The sequence below is a fragment of the Bufo gargarizans genome, chromosome 2 (assembly GCF_014858855.1).
Source record: "Bufo gargarizans isolate SCDJY-AF-19 chromosome 2, ASM1485885v1, whole genome shotgun sequence".
NCBI lineage: Eukaryota > Metazoa > Chordata > Amphibia > Anura > Bufonidae > Bufo > Bufo gargarizans.
In genome coordinates, this window is record NC_058081.1 from 155,106,630 (window position 1) to 155,130,073 (window position 23,444).

The window sequence follows — 23,444 nt, forward strand, 5'->3', positions numbered from 1 at the left end:
CAGGTATGGCACAATCACTGTTCATATGTAGGTGCAAGTATGAAAAAGTAAAGTAGCAGATCAGCATTACAACATGATGGTGGCTATCCTTTTTTGTTGAATGGCAAGCAAATGAACAATATAGGGAATTCCCAGAATCAGGGGTGACTGAGCTGGGCATGCTCAACACTGTCCACGTCAACCAGGGACTCCACAAAGCCAGGAACTGATTAGAAGATCAGATCTTCCACATGGAAAGTTCTTACAAGCAATAGAACTGTTGAACTATAGCCAGCCACATTTGAATAGTTGGGAGAGAGGGATTCAGCCAGTGCAATGGTATAAGTAGTTTGGCTGTCATAATTAACAAACCTGGAAGAGAGAACTTAGCTAGAGGGCAGTTAGAGGCTGGAAGGTTTAACAAAACCAGCTGAGGTGTCAGCAAGATGAACATAGAGTGTATCTGATTATGGGTGCTCTCAACAGCTGTCCAATAAGGGGTGATATCCAGGCAGTCCCACCAAATATGTTGGAGGGACTCTGGACAGTGTCTGCACCTCCATCATGTGTCCGGGAAATAAGTGTACATCTTAGCAACCACATCATGTGAGCAGTACCATCTGGTAACAAGCTTAAAGGAATTTTCTTGCAGGCAAAATCACCTAGAAAAGCCATGAGTCCTAGCAAGAATAAGCTTAACATCCAAATACCACATACTGAGGTCTTTATGGGGCACCAGTGATCACTAGTTTATGATATAGGCTAAAGAGAAGTTGTCTTGGAGGAGTCTGCATACTAATAATATGCTCTAACCACACTGGGTCCTGTATTTGTACATGCTGAAAAAGAACTGAACGGTGCTATTGAAATGCATATAGCAAGAGTGAGTCCAATGACCAAGTCCAAAGACAGAAAGACAGTGGGAAAATAATCATTGGATTTGTAGAAAGAAGATGGAAGGTCCATGGGTGCTATATGAATAAGGAATAGGATTTTTTTTATTTTTTTTTAAGGTTTCTCCTGCCTATCCAAGACATCAAGGGAAAATCTAGGTTTTTAAGTTGGGAGGTGGTAGCTTGCAGCAGGGGAATGTAGTTAAGCTTGAATGCTCCAACATTTGCAGAGAGTTTCAACCGTAGGTATTGAATATAATATCTTGCCCAAATGAAAGTGCAGCGAGGTCCCTTTGCTCCAACGCAGAAACAATTAGTCCAGTAAGTACCCACCTCTTGGTGCCCTGTTACAGCTCTGTAAAACATGGAGCATAACAGGGTCATATGCATAAGAGCTAACTCTTCTCCTTCCAGTGAGTGTGCACTGACATGTTTTGACTTTGACCAGTATCTTCTACCAGAGTGGACTTAGAAAGTGACTGTGTCATTCTGGTATCTTTCAAAGGAGTAACTTTTATTGTGTTCTGGAGGAAGAATGTCTCTTTATAGGGTACAGTACATTTATCCAAAATCTAGAGATAATCATTTACAGCTGAATTGTCCTGCTCTTGTTGAAACAAGTGACTGGGATGTACAGTTTCATACCGCTCCATGACTAAATTGTCCTCAGATGACCTATCACTGGGAGGTTTCCTATATCTGCCATATGGGGAGACTCCTTAAAGTGCTGCCACTTGGGATGTTGCGCATTTAACACCCTTGGCACTCAGGACTGTCAAGCCTATTCTCTAGATGAACATGAATAAAAAAATAAAGGGGTTTTTAAAGAGCTTTGTCTTCGAAGCCAACAGCTGGATAATCTCTCAATGGAGAGAATGTTTGGGACCACATGTGATATAATCGTGAGATACACCCAGGACAAGCTAAATAACCACATCTGATTAATGTTTTCTATCCAGATTATTCTGGACTCTGTAATGCTTACTAGTATGACCCAAGAAAAATATTGCCTTCAGTATGTGCTTATGAAAACAGATACCCAACAATGAACAGATCATAGTTCTCTGCATGGAGACATTCCAGTTTGCATAATTAAAGCCTCAATACTTAGTAAAGTGCCATGCACACTTGCATTGCTATATTTAGGTAGCAATCTGTTAAGTAATAGTGATGTTTTGAACTGAACAGCTTCTCTTCTTTTAAACTTACTGTGGATTCATAGCATTTTCCACCAGTCACCACTAGGGGAAGCTACGTTCGTAGAGATTCTGCAACTTTCAATGATTTCATTAGTAACTTTATAAATTCCTATGCACTGGGCTCCCCCTAGTGGTGGCTGTAGACAGCTAATTTTATAAAGTATGCAGGAAAGCAGGAGACTTATCCATGTATTAATCCTGGTTGTCTGGTATAAATACATTGAGGAATATGGTGTTCCCTGGAATGGGTGCCATATTCATGAAGCAGCTGTGCCACTTTTTCCAAAAAAAGTTGTATTAAGCAGGTGAGGCAGAGTGCAACTCTTTTAATGAACTATTTTATAAAAAAATATTTACCTCCTAAATTTTTTTTATTGGTGAGTGTTTGATGCATGTGTACTAATAAACTGAGTAGGCAAAGGGGCCCATAATAAGTTTTGCCTTGGGCCTATGAGATCTGTGTACATCCTTGGGTAATTCTGTTTTAATTTCCTCCATTTTCTTGAGGATATGTGACGGGCAGCTTGTAATAGTGCCCAAACATATTACATAGTGAATTGACCCTGCTGAAATGACAAAATCTGTTGAAAAGTGTGAAAACCTTCTTTTATGATCTTGATATTTCTATGTTACATTCTATGAATTTTATGTATAACAGTATCACAGTCTAATATTACAGGCAACTTGAATGTGAATGTATATCAAGCTCGAATCTTCTACTAGATATCCTTATTCTGGTTAGCAGTGAAAGCAGTTTTTTAATATTCACATATAAATTCCAGAGGGACTAGCAGTGTCCCTTACTTTCACAATTGTCCCATTCATGACATTGCTAGCACTCTTTATAAAACCTTAGTAGATAGTAGTCTCAGCTCAACTATAATGCCCATGCTCTTTAAAGGGGTTCTCCGGGAATTAAGAAAATGAAAATACTTAAATATTACTTTATTATTAATATATTCTCAAATAGTTCACACAATACTGACGGATGCTGGAGAATATTCCCTTATTTCTCTAGTTCACACAAAACCTGCTCTGGTCACACATGAGGACAAGTTACTTTACAACACTGAGGTAAAGAGCTGCCTCCTCCTCCTCCTTACTTGTCAGTGATTATGATCCTATATACAGATGATAAGAACTTTAGCTGAATCTCTGGGGAATTTAGTTCAGAGGAGACATGAAGTACAGAGAGGACGGACAGGACAGGCTGTGGTAATGTGTTGCTGTGGTAATGGAGACTGTAAACAAGTGCTGCTGCTCATTAGCCACACCTCATCCTCCTCTCATGTCTCCTCATCATCTCCATTCCCACAGAGATTCACCTGTATTCAGGATCATGATTCCTGACAAGCAGAGCAGAGAGGATGAGGCAGCACTATGGCTCATTGTGGTGAAGTAACTTGTCCTCCTGTGTGATTAGGACAGATTTTGTGTGTACTGATAGGAATGCAGCCATTTTATTTCTCCTAATGATTGCTCCCTAGACAAAACGAGCCATTCTAAGTAATGACAGGTATTTGTGAATATATTTATTATAAAATAATTTTTAAGTATTTTAATTTTTTTTATTCCTGGAGAACCCCTTTAAAGTTGGTATTCCACCATTACCGCATGTACAGTAGTAGTCAACAAAAGATTCAAAAACTCCCGTTCCACTTAAAATGTAACTTTTATTTCTCCAGCAAATGTAAAAAAGAGACAAACAGCATAGCACTGATGTTTCAACAATTAAGGCTACTTTCACACTAGCGTTTTTGCTGGATCCGGCAGGGTTCAGCAAAAACCCTTCTGTTACTGATAATACAACCATCTGCATCCGTTATGAACGAATCCGGTTGTATTATCTTTAACATAGACAGATCCGTCATGAACTCCATTGAAAGTCAATTGTGGACAGATCCGTTTTCTATTGTGTCAGAGTTAAATGGATCCGTCCCCATTGACTTGCATTGTGGGTCATGACGGATCAGTCTTGCTCCGCATCCCATGACGGAAAGCACACTGCAGCATGCTGCGGTTTGCTCTCCTGTATGAGAACAGAACAGAATGCATTTTGGAGCATTTCGTTCTGTTCAGTTACGTTTTGTCCCCTTTGACAATGAAAGGGGAAAAAAATAATAATATATGAGGCTGGGGGTCTAATATATAAGGCAGGGGGCTGATATATGAGGCTGGGGGTCTGATATATGAGGCTAGGGGTCTGATATATGAGGCTGGGGCGGATATATGAGGCTGGGGGCTGATATATAGCATTTGGGGGCTGATATATGGCATTGGGGGGTCGATATAGGTCTGATTAAGGGTCTTATTAACATTGGGGGTCTGATTGGGGCTGTCAGCTGAGGTCTGATTAACATTGGGGGTCTAACTGCTGGTCTGGCCTGAGGTGTAATGGAAAATATTTATTTCTTATTGTCCTCTAAAACCTAGGTGCGTCTTATGGGCCGGTCCGTCTTATAGGGCGAAAAATACGGTCTCTCTTGAGCTAGAACCAGTCCTGTACCTCACATAGATTCAGAGCTCGTCACAAATAGAATTCTAGCTTAAATCAGGCGCAGGATTTACTTTACTTTAAATTTATAAAGGTCCACATGCCAGAATAGTAAATTTGTCTAATAGGGATTCGTATAGACAGGGCAAAGTCTGACACTATTATTAAATCTGCCCCAATAGGTTGCTCTGCGAAAACATAGACTACAGCTGCAAGTCAATCTAAATGTTTTGGAAGAAACACATTTGGAACAAGCTTTCTTCATCTGCTTCATGTATGCAATACATCATAGCATGGAGCACAAACATAGCTTGTTTCCAGCCTACAGTGATTTGGTGCCAGTTTTTGAGCTCTTGGGTAGTACCAACTGCAGCAAACTCGCTATGTATGCAGTCTTGATAAATAATCTGTCAGATATTGCAGGCATTATATGAATTGAGACCTTTCTCATTTTGAACAATATTAAGGGTCCATTCAGACATTCACAGGTGGTTTGCCGCCCGCAAATTGCGGATTCGCAAAACAAGGACACCAGCAATGTGCATTCTGCATTTCGCGGACCGCACATCGCCAGCACTATAATAGAAAATGTTCTATTTTTTTGGGGAACAGAATTGCGGATCCGGAAGTACGGATGCGGACAGCACATAGTGTGCTGTCCAAATCTGTTCCGGCCCCTTTGAAAATCAATGGGTCCGCACCCATTCCGCAAAATTGCAGAATGGATCCGGACCCAAGTTGCGGACGTGTGAATGGACCCTAAAGGAGTTTTCCGGAATTGATATCCTCAGGGCAGGTCATCAATATATGATTGGTAGGGGTCCAACTCCTGGCACCCAGGCTGATTAGCTTTTTGAAGAGGCTTCAGTGTTCCAATGTAAGCTGCAGCCTCTTCCTAGGCCAGTAAAGCCACTTTCATTAGTCAAATGGCAGAGGCGCAGGTCAGGCCCATATAAATAAATGGGCCTACAGTCATGTGAAAAAATTAGGACACCCTTTGAAAGCATGTGGTTTTTTGTAACATTTTTAATAAAAGGTTATTTCATCTCCGTTTCAACAATACAGAGAGATTAAAGTAATCCAACTAAACAAAGAAAACTGAAGAAAAGTCTTTTCAAGATCTTCTGTAAATGTCATTCTACAAAAATGCCTATTCTAACTGAGGAAAAAGATAGGACACCCTCACATGTATTCCCTCTTAAATTGGCTCAGATCTCACACAGGTATATCACACCAGGTGCACATAATTAGTAGATCGTTACTCTGCATGTTGAATGAGGCTTGCCCTATTTAAACCTCAGACATTTAGTTTGGTGTGCTCCTGACTGTTGAAGTGAGAGTGAGCACCATGGTGAGAGCAAAAGAGCTGTCAGAGGACTTCAGAAAAAAGATTGTAGCAGCCTATGAGTCTGGGAAGGGATTTAAAAAGATCTCAAAAGATTTTGAAATCAGCCATTCCACTGTCCGGAAGATAGTCTACAAGTGGAGGGCTTTCAAAACAACTGCCAACATGCCCAGGACTGGTCGCCCCAGCAAGTTCACCCCAAGAGCAGACCGCAAGATGCTAAAAGAGGTCTCCAAAAACCCTAAAGTGTCATCTCGAGAACTACAGCAGGCTCTGGCTACTGTTGATGTAGAAGTACATGCCTCTACAATCAGAAAGAGACTGTACAAGTTTAACTTGCATGGGAGGTGTGCAAGGAGGAAACCTTTGCTTTCCAAGAGAAACATCGAGGCCAGACTGACATTTGCCAGAGATAAAGTTGACAAAGACCAGGACTTCTGGAATAATGTTCTTTGGACAGATGAGTCCAAAATTGAATTATTTGGACACAACAGCAGAGGACATGTTTGGCGTAAACCAAACACAGCATTCCAAGAAAAGAACCTCATACCAACTGTGAAGCATGGAGGTGGAAGTGTCATGGTTTGGGGCTGCTTTGCTGCAGCAGGACCTGGTCAGCTCACCATCATAGAATCCACGATGAATTCTACTGTGTATCAGAAGGTGCTTGAAGAACATGTGAGACCATCAGTTAGAAAATTAAAGCTGAAGCGGAACTGGACCATGCAACATGACAATGACCCAAAACATACTAGTAAATCAACCAAAGATTGGCTGAAAAAGAAGAAATGGAGAGTCCTGGAATGGCCAAGTCAAAGTCCAGATTTGAATCCCATTGAGATGCTGTGGGGTGACTTGAAAAGGGCTGTACGTGCAAGAAACCCCTCAAACATCTCACAGCTGAAAAAGTTCTGCATTGAGGAGTGGGGTAAAATTTCCTCAGACCGATGTCGAAGACTGGTAGATGGCTACAAGAACCGTCTCACTGCAGTTATTTCAGCCAAAGGAGGTAACACTCGCTATTAGGGGCAAGGGTGTCCTATCTTTTTCCTCAGTTAGAATAGGCATTTTTGTAGAATGACATTTACAGAAGATCTTGAAAAGACTTTTCTTCAGTTTTCTTTGTTTAGTTGGATTACTTTAATCTCTCTGTATTGTTGAAACGGAGATGAAATAACCTTTTATTAAAAATGTTACAAAAAACCACATGCTTTCAAAGGGTGTCCTAATTTTTTCACATGACTGTAGCTTCAATACCAAACACAGCCACTGTGAACGGCACTGTGCTTGGTTTGCTGTGAGGAGGCTGCAGGACTCACGGGAATATTGTGGACTCTTCAAACAGCTGATCATACTACGACTAATCAGATATTGATGATAGGTCATCAATATAGAAAACCCCTTTAATTCTTCTGGATATGAGATATCAAAATGTTGATTTCAGTAAAAATCTATATATATAAAGAAGGATGTATATATGTGTGTGTGTGTATGTATGTATGTTCGGCGATCACTCAAAAAAGCAACCATCGATTTCAACAAATCTTGGTATACACATTCCTTGCTACCTGGAAAGAAATCTTGTGGGGGTCATACGCCCCTACACAGCAGCTGCATGGAGTTTGTATGCTTCAACTGTTTTTGCTACACACATATTGCTCTGTAAGTCAAAAATGTATCAATCAATTTCTACTAAACTTAGTGCCACATATCACTTACTATCTGGGAAAGAATACTGTGGAGGTAAGATGCTGGTACACAAGGAGTTTCTGTCTGTCCCTACGTCTGTCTGTCTGTTCTTTATGCGCGACCAAACGACTGGACCGATCTTCACCAAATTTGTAACACAGGTACATCAGGTGTCACAGGAGGTTTTACACTGGTTCTCAGCGCTCTAGGACGTACTGTTCCTGAGATATTCCCCAAAAATGACCTGCATTAGCCAATAGAAGCATGCAAGTCTTTCTCTTCAAATCCCAACTGCCATACACACGGTTACATGTCTCTTATCAGCCAATAGAAACTCACAGGTCCTTAGTCTCCACATAGTCTCCACATACACAGTTTTACTCCAGATTTCCATAACAACCCAGCCATTTTTCTTCACTGCTGTAGGCCAGCTTTAGGCTAGGGCTACACGACGACATGTGTTGCGCGACAATAAGTTGCACGACACATAGGGCACAACTACACTGCTATATGTGTTGCACAACATTGATGTTGCACCAATGTTGCGCAACAATTTATAATGATAGTCTATAGTGTGGCACTGTGACATGTGACATGTGACATGCTGAGACTGTGACGCGACAGTGGCAGAAAAATCCATCTTGGATGGATTTTTAGCGACTGTTGTGTCACAGTCGCAGCATGTGACATGTCGCAGTGCCACACTATAGCCTATCATTATAGAAATTGTTCAAACAAAATGTTGTGCGACACATGTCGTCGTGTAGCCCTAGCATTAAAGGGGCAGGGTACTGTTAAAGAGGTGGGTTGCTGTGAAGGTCAAAGTTAAGGGGATGGGCTGCTGTGGAGGTCCTATTTTAAAGTGGCAGGGCACTGTGGGGGGATCAGTGTTAAGGGGTGGGGGACTGTGGAGTTTACTGTTAAAGGGGCGGGGTGTTGTTGAGGTCACTGTTTTGGGGGATACTGTCGATATTATTTAACGACACACACAAACATTAAATGAAATAGATTAAATATACCTGTGCGAAGCCGGGTCCTTCTGTTAGTAAATGATAAAACCTGCAGTTTTCATGTTGGCCACTAAATGTTAACATCACAGAGGGTTAAACGGGTTGTCCAGGATTATTATTATTATTATTATTTTTATATTGGATCAAGTTAATACAAATAAACTGATTTCCAAATTTACAAGTTACTAATTAGAAAAAATGACAGGTCAGGTTTTCCCATTGGTGGTCCCACAGATAGCCAGGTTCAAGTCTGGGGAATTAAGGGGCCAGGGCAGTACTTGGAAGTCTTGGTCATGCTCTTCCAATCAATGTTGGACATTTCTAGCCGTGTGACATTTCGCATTGTCTTGCTGGAAGATCCCATCCGCCCCAGGGAAGTCAATCAGCCTGTATGGGTTTATGGTATCTACAAGGATGTATTCATGTCCAAATCAGTTGAGAGTGCTTTCCACATGAATGAGATCAGTGGAGGTCCAATTCCGATACTGCTATGAAAAATAAAGTTTTTTCAGCTGCCAGAGGTGCAGTAACCATCCGTCTGTTTCGGAGCCCCATACGCAGTAGGGTTTTTTGAACTGTTGTTTTAGACACACGTCAGATAGACCCCTGGTTCATTTTGCCAGTGAGCTGCTCCACTGTAGCATGTCAGTCCGCTCTTGCGCACCTTTGTAGCTGACGTTCACCTGTCGCCTCAATGGCACTTGGTGCTCTGCAGTTTCCTTGCATTTGTACCATTTGTCCACTCACGATACATTTTCACCACAGCAGCACGCAAACAGTTGACAAACTGTGCAGTTTCACCCTCGGTCTGAAAGCCAAATCATCCCTTTTTGAAACTCTGATAAATTGCCCCTTTTACCCAAGGGTACACCTTATATACCCAACAAGCCAGCTCAAGACACATGACTTCCTTTATGAGCTACGTGCCGCTAACATCGAAAGTAGGAAGTGGTCATAAAAGTATGACTCCACCATGTATCTGGTGGGTCAGAGCTGACTTGTAGTTTTTGCATGTTATATACTAGCATATAACAGTGTCATTATGAGACAGAAGACATTTTTAAGTATAATGATATTGCTCAAATCAATGATTTTTGATAGGCTTAACTAGTGACCCAATAGCATTACTGTATACAGTTAATTCAATGCTAAAAGGGTTTATCTCTACCATCAAGGGTTAATATATTTGTAATCTGTGTTATGTGATTCCAAGAGTTGAAACAGGAAAACAGATTAGTTATTGGGCCCTATTCATAAGGAGGGTGGCTGGACCTGCCCCCTGTGAGGGAGGAGTTGTGTAGTCTGATTGTATCAGCCAGAGAGTCTGGCCTAGACAGCCAAAGTGTGAGGAGCTGCATGGGTCTGTGCAGGATAAAGCCTACTACAAGGGGTTCTCCATCGCTACATACTGAGGACAAGTGCTAAACTTCTGAGAGAAGGAGCAAGGCCTCTACAGACTGTATAGGATCATAAGGGACAGCGCGTGATAGCAAAGGTAATGCACGTCTTTGCTGGTTGTAGAAAGGGTTAATTGTCTCTGGCACTCACCAGGCTTTTACAACTAATTAGCTACCCATTGGAGGATCTGTACGCCGCAGTGAGAATGGACTTGCAAGCATTTGGTCTATTTGAAAAGTTATCTAGATTTAAAAGGTTTATCCCATGATTATTGTGAAATATGAAAATCATACATAATCTACATGACAACCTTTTTCTAACAAATCTAGAACCAACTCTGTACATCCCATGTATCCAGAGATCTCCCAGTTCCTCACCACAATTGTTCTAGTAGATTTATTTTAAGCTGGCAGTGCAGGGAGTGTGTCCTTTCTCAGAGGGTGGGTCCTGTATCCTGCAGCCAGTGGCAGTTGAAGGATAGAACTGAGCATGTGCTTCCATCTCAGTGAGTAGGTCAAAGAAATTAGAAAAAGAGCAAACAGCAGGTGGCGCTATATAGATAGATTTCATTAACTATAATACATTTTTAAGTAAATGTAATAGAGGGAGACTATACAGCCTGCTTTCTCATATACAGCCTTGGAACGATTGCGTATTGTGTATTTGGAAAGGATGATCTTATCCTTACAAACGTTATTTGCCAAGAATACCTTAGTAGAGCTTGTTTGACTTGTTACCTACTGGCCTCCTTACTGCCCTTTACCCAACACGTGCACTGCTGCTCAAGTACAGCAGGGACAGTTTTGATACATTTGACAGTGGATGTGTCCCTCTTTACACAATGACTCAAATGACATTAAGTATCTGCCCCCAAAAATCTGTCTAAAAGTGGCACAAATTGGAGCAAATGTTGGAGCAAATTTAGTGCAACTAGGGTTTCTACACTTTCCAACTTGTTTCTTAGTAAGTCTACCAGTAGTTGGTGTAGAGTTAGACAAAAGTGTCTATACCTGCACCACAATCATCATCCAACCTGAGCCACTGTGATGTTGTGCAGGTCTAAACAGCCTATCTAAGTTTACACAATCTACTATATGATTAGTAAATCTGGATCTTTGTGTGTGTTATAAAGTCTGCTCAAGTCGTTCATATGCAAAGTAACTGTATGGAAAAGAAACAGTGAGTGTAGTCACCATGCCCCCATCTGTATCTGAGGTGAACAGTTTTTATTAGTCCTATTATTTATTATTATAGTGCCATTCATTCCATGGTTCTGTATATATCAAAAGGGGAAGTCTTGTGAAGATCAGAGATTACGTGTGGGAAGGTCCCGGGAGATCAGGTCACAGATATATGGAGGGGATAGGTTGTGAACGGACTGGTATGTCATATTTTTTTTGTACTTGAATTTATGGGCAATGGGGAACCAGTGAAGGGATTGAGAGAGAGAGAGAGAAGAGATAGAGGAGTAACAGGGGAACAGGTGGATTAGTTGGGCAGCAGAGTTCAGGATAGACTGGAGGGGTGCAACAATGCTAGATGGGTGGCCACAGAGGAGGATATTGCAGTAGACCAGGTGGGAGATGATGAGGACATGTCTACACATTTTTGCAGACTCCTGGTTGAGGAATGTGCAGATCCAGGAGATATGGGACTCTATGAGCTGTCTCAGGCCGAAGGGGTAGATTGAGAAGAGCAGGGGTCCTAGGACAGAGCTTTCAGGGATACCAACAGAAAGGGGACAAGCTAAGGAGGTGGTGTGAGCAGGAGACACTAATGGGGTCATTTATCAAACTGGTATAAAGTACAACTGGCTTAGTTGCCCATAGCAACCAATCAGATTCCACCTTTCATTTTTGACAGTTCCTTAGGAAAATGAAAGGTGGAATCTGATTGGTTACTATGGGCAACTAAGTCAGTTCTACTTTACACCAGTTTGATAAATGACCCCATAAATGTCTGGTTTGTGAGATATTAGGTGATCCAGGAGACGGCCAAGTCTGTGAACAGAAATGAGTGAGTAATTTAGGGCTATATGACCCCAGTACTGTTTTTTCCTGGCATTTGAATAAAAAAATGACAGCGTTTTACTGTTTTGTGGTTATAGGGGACCTCTTCATTCTCAAGATAGGTGGTGGTTCCCTCAGTTTAATCGCTAATGATAATAAAAAGATGGCATGTCTGTCAATCATACTCTTGTGGAGCAATCATACTCTTGTGGAGCTAGAGGATCAAATAATTTAAGTGGTGGTCCAGAAGGTTAAGGGATAATACACCTACTAAACACTGGGCTAATTGATAATATCCTTGGTGGTCTATGGGTTATAGACAATATGACCCTTTTGTCTAGAAGTTAATAATCATATTCAGTCAGTCAAGGGATTAAACCATTGGACCTTACTGACAGTAATTAGAGATGACCGTGAATGGAACATTCTCATAAAGGAGTATATACAGATTCTTTGATTTAAATTCGTTTTTCTTGCTGATGATTCCTTTCTTGTTAACTTGTGCCAAGTAGGGTTGCTACCCGGCCGGTATCTAACCGGCAAGGCCGGTATTTTAGTGGCCCTGACGGTAATTTTTTTCTACAAGGCCTGTTACTAATGAGCACTTCCATTATGGAGGCTCATTAGTACAGCTTTTAACCCTCCCTACTACTTGTGATAATAAAAAATAAAAAAAAGAACTCCATTTGCTCTCACTGCAGGGAACACTCGCTGCTGATTGGAGGACAGGACCTGTGAGACTTCATCATGCTGGAACGCAGGTCCTGTCCTGAGCTTCCAGTCAGCAGTGTTCACCGCAGCCAAGCAAATGGATTATTAATTCTGGGGCACACTAATGGAGGCATTATTCTTACTGGGGACACTAATGAGGCATTATTATTACTGGGGGGGGGACTAATGAGGCATTATTCTTACTGGGGGGGACTAATGGGGGCATTATTCTTACTGGGGCACATTAATGGGGCCATTACTATTACTGGGGGGCACTAATGGAGGGCATTAAATCTAGGGTGCCCTAAGGGAATCATTACTATTACTGAGGGCTCTAATAGGGGCATTATTAATTCTGGGTGGCACTAATGGGGCCATTAATATTACTGGGGGGCACTAATGAAGGCATTAATATTACTGGGGGGCACTAATGAAGGCATTAATATTACTGGGGGGCATTAATGGAGGCATTAATATTATTGGGAGCCACAGTATGACAGCAAATGAACACCCCGTATTAAGCCACACCCCTGCGCTTAACTTGGCTGGTATTTTTTGTTGGGAAAGGTGGCAACCCTAGTGCCAAAACATCAGGAGTAATATACTATGTGGTGGAAGCACGGCCTATCAGTACTTATTCTGGAGCACAGTTATCAAAAACTGAAAAGGAAAACTGTTATCAAAACTGAAAGGAAAACTGTCTTTGTGGCCTATAGCAACCAATCACAACACAGCTTTCATTTTACCATGGCAGTTTAAGAAATGAAAGCTGAGCTCTGATTGGCTGCTATTAGCAACAAAGATAGTTTTCCTTTTAGGCAATTTTGATAAGGGAGGCCCAATGTCTTTTAGACTACATTCCCTTCTTAAGAATGAATCCAGGGTGATTACAGTAAAAATACACAATATACCAATACATTCATTTTTAAGTTCTTTAACCCCTTAAAGACTGTGATTCAAGTCCCCCACTCTGTGTCCCCTTCTATGAGCAAGAGAGATCAGCTAATTGAGTGGCTCCCACTCTGACCTAACCAGTCCAATGATTATCGGACTGGCCAGAATGTAATACCACATTTGTCCTTCTAAGGGAAAAGTATGGCTGAACAAAAATTCTAGCAAAACAGAAACAGCTTTTGTATGTTTATGGTCATTCTTTCAGTAATTCCATTGAAGAACTCCTGTCAACTCTCCTGCCAATAGATTTAATTTTCATAGCTCTGGAGTGATGTATATGCTATAGGATTTTATTAAATAGTAGTCAAGTTGAGTTTATTGATTTAACCACCTCAGCCCCCCTAGCTCAAACCCCCTTAATGACCAAAACACTTTTTACAATTCTGCACTACACTTTCACGGTTTATTGCTCGGTCTTACAACTTACCACCCAAATGAATTTTACCTCCTTTTCTTCTCACTAATAGAGCTTTCATTTGGTGGTATTTCATTGCTGCTGACATTTTTTATATAAAAAAAATGCAATAAGTGAATATTTATTGGTTTGGGCAAAAGTTATAGCGTTTACAAACTATGGTGCAAAAATGTGAATTTACGCACTTTGACTTTCTGAGCACCTGTCATGTTTCCTGAGGTTCTACAATGCCCAGACAGTAGAAACACCCCACAAATGACCCCATTTCGGAAAGTAGACACCCTAAGCTAAGGTATTCGCTGATGGGCATAGTGAGTTCATGGAAGTTTTTATTTTTTGTCACAAGTTAGCGGAAAATTATATATTTTTTCTTTTTCTTACAAAGTCTCATATTCCACTAACTTGTGACAAAAAATAAAATTTTACATGAACTCACCATACCACTCACAGAATATCTTGGGGTGTCTTCTTTCCAAAATGGGGTCACTTGTGGGGTATTTATACTGCCCTGGCATTTTAGGGGAGCTAAAGCGTGAGAAGTAGTTTGGAATCCAAATGCGTAAAAAATGCCCTGTGAAATTGTAAAGATACTCATTGGAATTTTGGCCCCTTTGCGCACCTAGGCTGCAAAAAAGTGTCACACATGTGGTATCGCCGTACTCAGAAGAAGTAGGGCAATCTGTTTTGGGGTGTATTTTTACATATACCCATACTGTGTGAGATAAATATCTCTGTAAAAGACAACTTTTCCAATTTTTTTATACAAAGTTGTCATTTTACAGAGATATTTCTCTCACCCAGCATGGGTATATGTAAAAATACACCCCAAAACACATTGCCCTACTTCTCCTGAGTACGGCAATACCACATGTGTGACACTTTTTTGCAGCCTAGGTGCGCAAAGGGGTCCAAATTCCAATTAGTACCTTTTAGGAGGGCATTTTTAGGCATTTGGATTCCAGCCTTCTTCTCACGCTTTAGGGCCCCTAAAATGCCAGGGCAGTATAAATACCCCACATGTGACCCCATTTTGGAAAGAAGACACCCCAAGGTATTCCGTGAGGGGCATGGTGAGTTCATAGAATTTTTTTTTTTTTTGGCACAAGTTAGCTTTTTTTTTTTTTTTTTTTTCTCAAAGTCTCCCTTTCCGCTAACTTGTGACAAAAAGTTCAATCTTTCACGGACTCACTATGCCCCTCAGTGAATACCTTGGGGTGTCTACTTTCTGTAATGGGGTAATATGAGGGTGTGTTTACTGTTCTGGCATTTTGGGCGGGGCTAAATTGTGAGCAATACTGTAAAGCCTAAAGGTACTCGTTGGACTTCCGGCCCCTTTACGCACCTAGGCTGCAAAAAACTGTCACACATGTAGTATTGCCGTACTCAGGAGAAGTAGGGCAATGTGTTTTGGGGTGTATTTTTACATATACCCATACTGTGTGTGAGAAATTTTTCTGTAAAAGACAACTTTGTATAAAATGTTTTCAAAAGTTGTCATTTACAGAGATATTTCTCACACAAAGTATGGGTATATGTAAAAATACACCCCAAAACACATTTCCCCACTACTACTGAGTACGGCGATACCACATGTTTGACACTTTTTTGCAGCCTAGGTGCGCAAAGGGGCCCAAATTCCAATGAGTACCTTTTAGGAGGGCATTTTTTACGCATTTGGATTCCAAACTACTTCTCACGCTTTAGGGCCCCTAAAATACCAGGGCAGTATAAATACTCCACAAGTGACCCCATTTTGGAAAGAAGACACCCCAAGGTATTCCATGAGGGGCATGGCGAGTTCCTAGAATATTTTCTTTTTGGCACAAGTTAGCGGAAAATGATTATTATTATTTTTTTCTCTTACAAAGTCTCATATTCCACTAACTTGTGACAAAAAATAAAATTTTACATGTACTCGCCATGCCCCTCACAAAATACCTTGGGGTGTCTTCTTTCCAAAATGGGGTCACTTGTGGGGTATTTATACTGCCCTGGCATTTTAGGGGACCTAAAGCGTGAGAAGAAGTCTGGAATATAAATGTCTAAACATTTTTGCGCATTTGGATTCCGTGAGGGGTATGGTGAGTTCATGTGAGATTTTATTTTTTGTCACAAGTTAGTGGAATATGAGACTTTGTAAGAAAAAATAAAAATAATTCTGCTAACTTGTGCCCAAAAAAAAAAATGTTCTATGAACTTGCCATGCCCCTCAAAAGTGATCTTTATAGCACCGCAGCGATTTTACTGTGTTTTTGCAGTGATCAGAAAAAAAAAATTCTGTCACTGCGGTGGGGCGGACTGAACGCAAGTGTGCACACAAGACCAGGCCTGATCGGGTGAACACTGCGTTTTTTGTAGAGCCTATAGAACATGTCCTACTCTTGTCCGCTATTGCGGACAAGAAAAGGCATTTTCTATATAGTCCTGGCAATGTGCGGATCCGCAAAATGCAGAAAGCACATTGCCAGTGTCTGTGTTTTGCAGATCCGTGGTGTCCGTGTTTTGCGGATCCGCAAAACGACATACGGACGTCTGAATGGAGCCTTACAGGGGGGTGATCAGGGAGTCTATATGGGGTGATCAGGGGTTAATAAGTGACAGGGGGGTGTAGTGTAGTGCTTGGTGCTACTTACAGAGCTGCCTGTGTCCTCTGGTGGTCGATCAAAGCAAAAGGGACCACCAGAGGACCAGGTAGCAGGTATATCAGACGCTGTTCACAAAACATGGTTCAAAAAATGGCATCTACAGCCTGCCAGCGAATGATCGCCGCTGGCAGGCTGTAGATCAACTCGTTTACCTTCCGATCCTGTGAACACGCGCTGAAATCTCGCGTCTCGCGAGATTACGCACCGATGCGTCAACGAGGAATAACCCGGCTGCCCGCAGGACGCATCCCTGCGTTAGGCGGTCGGGAGCTGATTAAAGGCTATGTACACCATTGGGGGCAATTTTTATTTATGATTGCATTGTACTCATTTTTAGCTAAATATCATATTTTCAATTGGCCTTTGTTAGAAAAAATTGAGCCGTTCTGTCACAAAAAACTGTTTTTCTAACTTTGTGACTGGTACATTCACTTTGTGCCAGTCATCTAATAAACCTTATTTTTAAAGATAAGTAAGATAAGAATTGAGCTTTAATAAGTGTTTCTAAGGTCAGAGAGCAGAGATAAGGAGTCTGCGTCTGCAGCATCTCAGCTCAAGACCAATTGAAAATATGATTTTTAACTCAAAATAAGTACAATACAATAATATTAAAAAATACCCCCAAAGCTGTACATAGCTTTTAAATGGGTGCTGCCATTTCAACAAATTTTCTTATCTGACAAAAATACAATTTTCTCTACTTATGTGCCACTTATTCTTCTTACCTCTGCCTCCTACACTAATTATATTTTATTTGTTCACATTTCTCTGATAAAATCCATCTTGCAAAAGGCACAGCTCACAGAGGAATCAGGTTAGAGATGATATCCATAGAAGTCTCTGCACGGGAGCAGGGGAAGTAGGAGGGAGAGGCTGAAGTGAGATAGAGAGCGATAGAAAGACACAGACATAGACTCCTGGTTCCCCAGTGCTGGATTCATAACTACACTGCTCAATACTACTGTGCAATTGTTCATCATACTTCTTCGATTGAGCATGTGCTACAGAGAGGTAGGGGAGCAGCTAGTCTTGACCCCTTCTGCAGCGATAACAGACAAATAGTTATGGATCATGCTGGGGGAAATCAGGTGATAACTTAAAGCTACAAGTCATATAATGGTCAGAAATACAAACATATGACAGCTTATTCTGAAAAGTCAACTAAAATTACAATCACAGTATAAGTGAATTCAGCGAGTAATGCCTAAATATTATCCTAAAATTGACAGTGTATTTCCTGTTGCTAAAATAAGCAAATTGTAGAATCTAAGGAGTTAACGGTCCCTGAAATGACCATTTGTCTGTAATTTTTTAATGGACCTTGTTGTGCCTGGGGAGAGTCCAACTCATTAAGTTATAGCTGAGTGAGAGTATTCAGGACTCATTAAAATACTGCTGAGCCAGACAGAATTTGGGCCACAGTGACCGTTAATACCTCATCAGGGTTTTTATTATTTTCTAAACTCTGAGGCACAGCGTCCATTCCACTTGTCTTTCACCAACCAAATAATGTGTCAGTTACATAAACCTCAGAAATCGGATACTTTTCTGCAGCTACCTGATTTTTTTCTTGCATGAGTAATGATATTAGATCAAATACAACGCTGAGTCCTTTTTCCTGTGACATAAAGAAATGAACATCTGTTTCTATACTTGACACTTTAATGCAGTTTAAACCAATTGGTCTAATACGCTGCTTTTGTTTTTAAGACCCAATGTTTGTGGATCCAGATACAATGCGTACTGTTGTCCTGGGTGGAAAACATTACCGGGCGGGAACCAATGCATCGTCCGTAAGTATCCATCTTTTTTCATTTCCTTAACTACTAAATACTAATACTAAAGTGTACATTGCCAAAAGGTTGTGATGTAGAACTGGTAACTGAAGCCATGGCCATATTTTCCACCAGGCACTGGAGGTCTAGTGCCTAGGGTGGTGCCCTGCAGGGGGTGAAATCAGCAAAGAGGGGAAAAAATTGTTTTTTCAATCCATTCCTCCCCTGCCTTCCACCGGATGTGATAGTAAATCAGCCACTCTTAAGGGGAGGAGGTGGAAGGCGCATGGCAGATGGAGGAAAGGAGTCTGGCAGTGCTCATCCTTCTCCTCCGTAGTGCATAGTGATTGGTGGCACATCTGGTGTTCCAATTGGAAACTGCACATGACAGAGCACTGAGGAAGGGCCTCCTGGCACCACAGCCTGTGCGTTTGAATGTCCCCAAGTCATCCACTCATCCATCTATCTCTTATCTTTCTGTCTGTCTCTTATCTATCTCATATCTATTGGATAAAAAATATTTTAAAAAGTATGCATAATATTGCCACAAAGGCCACAATATTGGTATTGCCACAACTGTAACAGCCCATACAATGAAGCTGATACGTTTTTTATCCTCTAGGGAAACACAATTTTTTTTTGTTAATGCCAGAATTGCTGTTTTTTAACATGCTTCCCCAAAATGGAATAAAAAGTGGCCAAAATGTCAGATGTACCCTAAAACCCTACAAGCTCAAACAAAAGTTTTTATTGTGCAAAAGTAGTATTATAAAAAAAACTATCAATTTGGTAACTGAGCCACAGAATAAACTTAACATGTCATTCATACTCACATGAATGCAATAAATTGCTCTTTATTCTATTCCCCAGTCCTCCTCCCCCCCCAAAAAAATAATGGTACTATTAAAGAATATAATTTGTCCTGCAAAAAACAATCCCTCAAATAGCAATAGAGTTAGTTATGGTTCTCAAAAACAGAGATGCAAAAATGAAAAAAATTAAATAAAATGGGGTAAATTTATTAAGACCTGCATTTTTCACACCAGTCTTAAGTCCCACTACGCTTTCAGAGGAAGCGCCAAAGTTATGTAGAAGCACAGGCCTCTACATAAGTTTGGCACTTTGTCCAGCAGGCCATGCAACACTACACCAGCATCTTTTCTGGCGTAGATTTAAGCCATTTTTGGCATGGAAAATTATGAATGAACCAGGCCTCCCGGATCACCTGTTTCCCTACCCACGCCACGTCTCTTTTTCTCACCACTAAGGAAAAGTTGCAGGATAAGTCATCAGTATCTGATCGGTGGGGTTCGAAACCCGGAACCCACGCCGATCATCTGTGAGCGCAGCGGCCTTCTCTGTGCTTACCTAGCACAACGCCGTACATTGTATAGCGGCAGTGCTTAGTATCACGCTCAGCTCCATTGAAGTTAATGGGAGCAGTTTTGTATTAACCCGCACCGTCCACTAAAGTGGGCAGTGCTTTGGAGTTTCCAAACTTATTTCTGTCTCTGGAGCTACTCCCAAGCAGCTGATCAGTGGGGGTGCGGGATGTGTTACTTCTGCCAATCATATATTGATGCACTATCCCGAGGGTATGCCATTAAAAGTGAGTAGAAACCCAATTAAACTGTTTGCACACTTAACAATTCACAATCCACCCAATCCATTACTTTGGTTGAAGTCAGATCTTTAAGCCAAAAATCACAGAAAAAGATAAAAAACATCCTTCACGATATGATAAATGAATATGCCGAAGTGCATGGCTATATTTATTAAAGAAAATAATGCACTAACACGATAGATGCAAACATTATATATAGACTAAGCCCCCACTTTGATATGATAAAATCTGAGACTCTCAGCCAATATATTTTGGTCAAAACACATCTGTGCCACCTACCAGTGCCAACCTACCTATGCCATTGGGCATCTACATTCAGGAGAGCAGACCCTGCACATATAGTGTGCTGCTCCTAGTCACCTCTGTGTGCTTTAGTAACCAAAGAGAGGAGGAGCACGCACAACTATATGTACCACCTAATCGAGGTCGTCTGTGGGATAGGCCGAGCAAAAGTACACAAAAATGCTACTCCCGAGATAAAATAGGAGCACATTCACACTTGAACAGATCTTTAAGCCCTCTAACTAGTAATTTATATGATAGTCATACTATGTTATTTTGGGTTCAATGGGGTCAGGAAACAGGCCACTGAAAGACATGTTGTCATTTTTGCTGTTCAGGGGTGAACCTTCTCTTGTGTATCTGATCATTGCTACATAACCCAATAACGTTTGAGCGTCAGATCTTGGATAGGTGACTAGAAAGCTCCCGGGCAAAATAACAACCACAGTAGGAATATTTATTCCTATGGATTTTTTTTTTTCATTATATTCTTGGAAGTCTCTCCTCAATTTCCAAATCTTCAGGTATGTGTCATAGTGGCCATTAATCTTCTGGACCTCATTAGACTATTCTGTAATAGTTGGATGGGGATTTATTGAATGTAGCTGGTCATTACTGACTCCCCTGGCTTCAGTTATTATGTCCTGAACTTGATAACCACCCTGACTAATATCATTATAGAGATTATTATGTATTGTACTGTTATGTTACTGTATAGGTATCAGCATGTTTCATGATTCTAGTCTGTTTGTACCCTTTAAAAAAAAGTAAATGACAAAATATGCAAAAATGAAAAATTAGAGCTACAGACTCTGCGTGCGTGGTCACAACATCCTCTTCATCAAATAATTACTTACAATAAAATGATTTTACATTTTAAAGCTGTCAAGGAAAGTAGAGGAGTCATTTTAAAGCATCCATATCTTGATGGACTTCTACCACCTCCACCTTCCAATAACCCTCCTCTTCTGCTGCATAACTTCATATCTAACCACTCCAACCCTAGACCAGCTGAAACAATAGGCAGGGTGGGCAGAAAAGTTATTCCCTCTGCACTCAGTCACCAGATATTACCATCATGTTACCACCCATCTCTCCTGGTCAGCTTCACCCACTTAAGCTCTTAACCCTATCCTGCCATTGTTTCCCACTCAATTATACCTCCCTCCTTCTAGGTTCTGACTCTTCGTGTTCTTACCAATACAGTAATGGCCAAAGTAACTAAATAGGTAATTAGAGAAACTCTTTACCATATCTGATACACAGTAATTCAGAGAAATATTGTATCATCATTACAGAACGGAAAGCCCCAGGCAGTGTTGGTTTATGCACATTAGGGGATAAATGTTCACACACCTGTACGATAAACGCCTGTTACACTGCACATAACCTTGGGACTTCCTCTATGTAATACGAGTGTTAGAACATAGCAGCCAATTGCCACTAATGACAACAAATCATTGTTCCTCTTCTCCACTATTACATAGCATCATCACTTTTCAGCACATATCCTGCACAGATGTTACTGCTCTCCATAAATTATGGAGCCCTAAACGGGAAGCAGACGGCCTGCCTCAGCATATTTATGTTACATACAGGTTACACCCTCTAAAAATGCCCACTAAATGTCAAGCAGGCAGACCTGAGGATTTGGGCTATCCAAAAAAGATGTCTTTGATGTGTTTTTACTCTGTTTTATCTTGATTTGAACCTTTCTATCATTTTTTTGTAGCACATACTAATTAAAACTAGCTAAATTTGTGATTTCAAGTGCAAGTCAATTTTTACAAATATTCTGATGTCATTATGTCATAAGGTATCAGTAGGGGTCTGTGTCTCAACTAATGACTGAAGTAAAGAAGCCATGTTATTTAGATAAGGCATCTCTGGTTCTAGTGACTGACCCCCCTTATACCATATTGCGATATATATCAATGACATGTCAGAAGATATGTAACGGTGAGATTCACTTTAGCTCTTTCATACATTAAAGGGGTTTTCTGGGAATAATTACTCTTTATCTCATGCATAAAGTCATACTTACCTGCACCCTTCTGCTCCGCTCCTCTGCACTTCTGCACTGCCTCTACTTTGTCCATGTCGTATGGATTTAGACAGCACTCCGACAGCAATTATGATGCTTAGTGAATTTTATTTCATATTATTTCAGCCAGGACACAGTGGTACACCAGAAGCCACGTTTCGGGCTAGTATAAGCCCTTCATCAGGCAGAACCGTGACCACATTAAGGATGCAGCTGGCATGTGCCGGTCCTCTCTGTGTTTACATGCGGCGCTGCTTGGACATGGTTACATGTTCTGTGGCAGCCAATAACTGGCTTCAGCGGTGACGTGGCCACAAGCAGCATGTCACTGCTACAGCTAGTCATTTGCTGCAGCGGAGCATGTGACCGTGCCCATGCTGCACCAGATGTCAACACTACGGGGACCGGAACTTAGACACAACAGAGTCAGCCCAGAGGACTGGAGTGGCAAATAATTTTTCACGGAAAACCCCATTAAGTGGGTTGTCGCATAAGGACAGCTGCTTTTTAATTAGAAGCAATAAGCCAATCACTGTTTGTCTGGTTTCTTTGTCCCCCCCCCCTCTCCCTTCAGCCATAAGATTACATAGCGGTCTAAATTACCTGAACAAACATCGATCTATCAATCCATCAAAATTCGGTATACATTAAAAGTATTCCGCATACCTTAGAGGTACAGGAACATGAGCCATAACAGGTTGACGCGTTTTGATATCAAGTCTTAGTCTTAGAGGTTATGACTAAGACTTGATGTCGAAACGCGGCAACCTGTTATGGCTCGTGTTCCTGTACTTTTAATGTATGCCGAATTTTAACAGCTGGAGGATTTTTTTCCTATTACAAGTTTCCTGGTCCAGGAGCTCCATGCACGTCTCCTGCTAGCTGCGGTTGAGCTGATGAACTTTTTTAGTGTATCAATACATCAGTGTCACCATCCCATCAATGGAACTAATTTTGGCACTGCCAGAATTTCAAAAG

At 41.1% G+C, this 23,444-nt stretch overlaps 1 protein-coding gene across 1 annotated transcript in view; it reads left to right on the forward strand.

The window, feature by feature from the left end:
• The window catches only part of FBN1 (fibrillin 1), a 249,299-nt gene that overhangs the window by 18,620 nt on the left and 207,235 nt on the right, over positions 1-23,444 (forward strand). Inside the window, exon 3 of the mRNA XM_044279629.1 lies at positions 18,452-18,534. Within this exon, the coding sequence (XP_044135564.1) occupies positions 18,452-18,534 (83 nt within the window). The remainder of the gene's footprint in view (positions 1-18,451; positions 18,535-23,444) is intronic.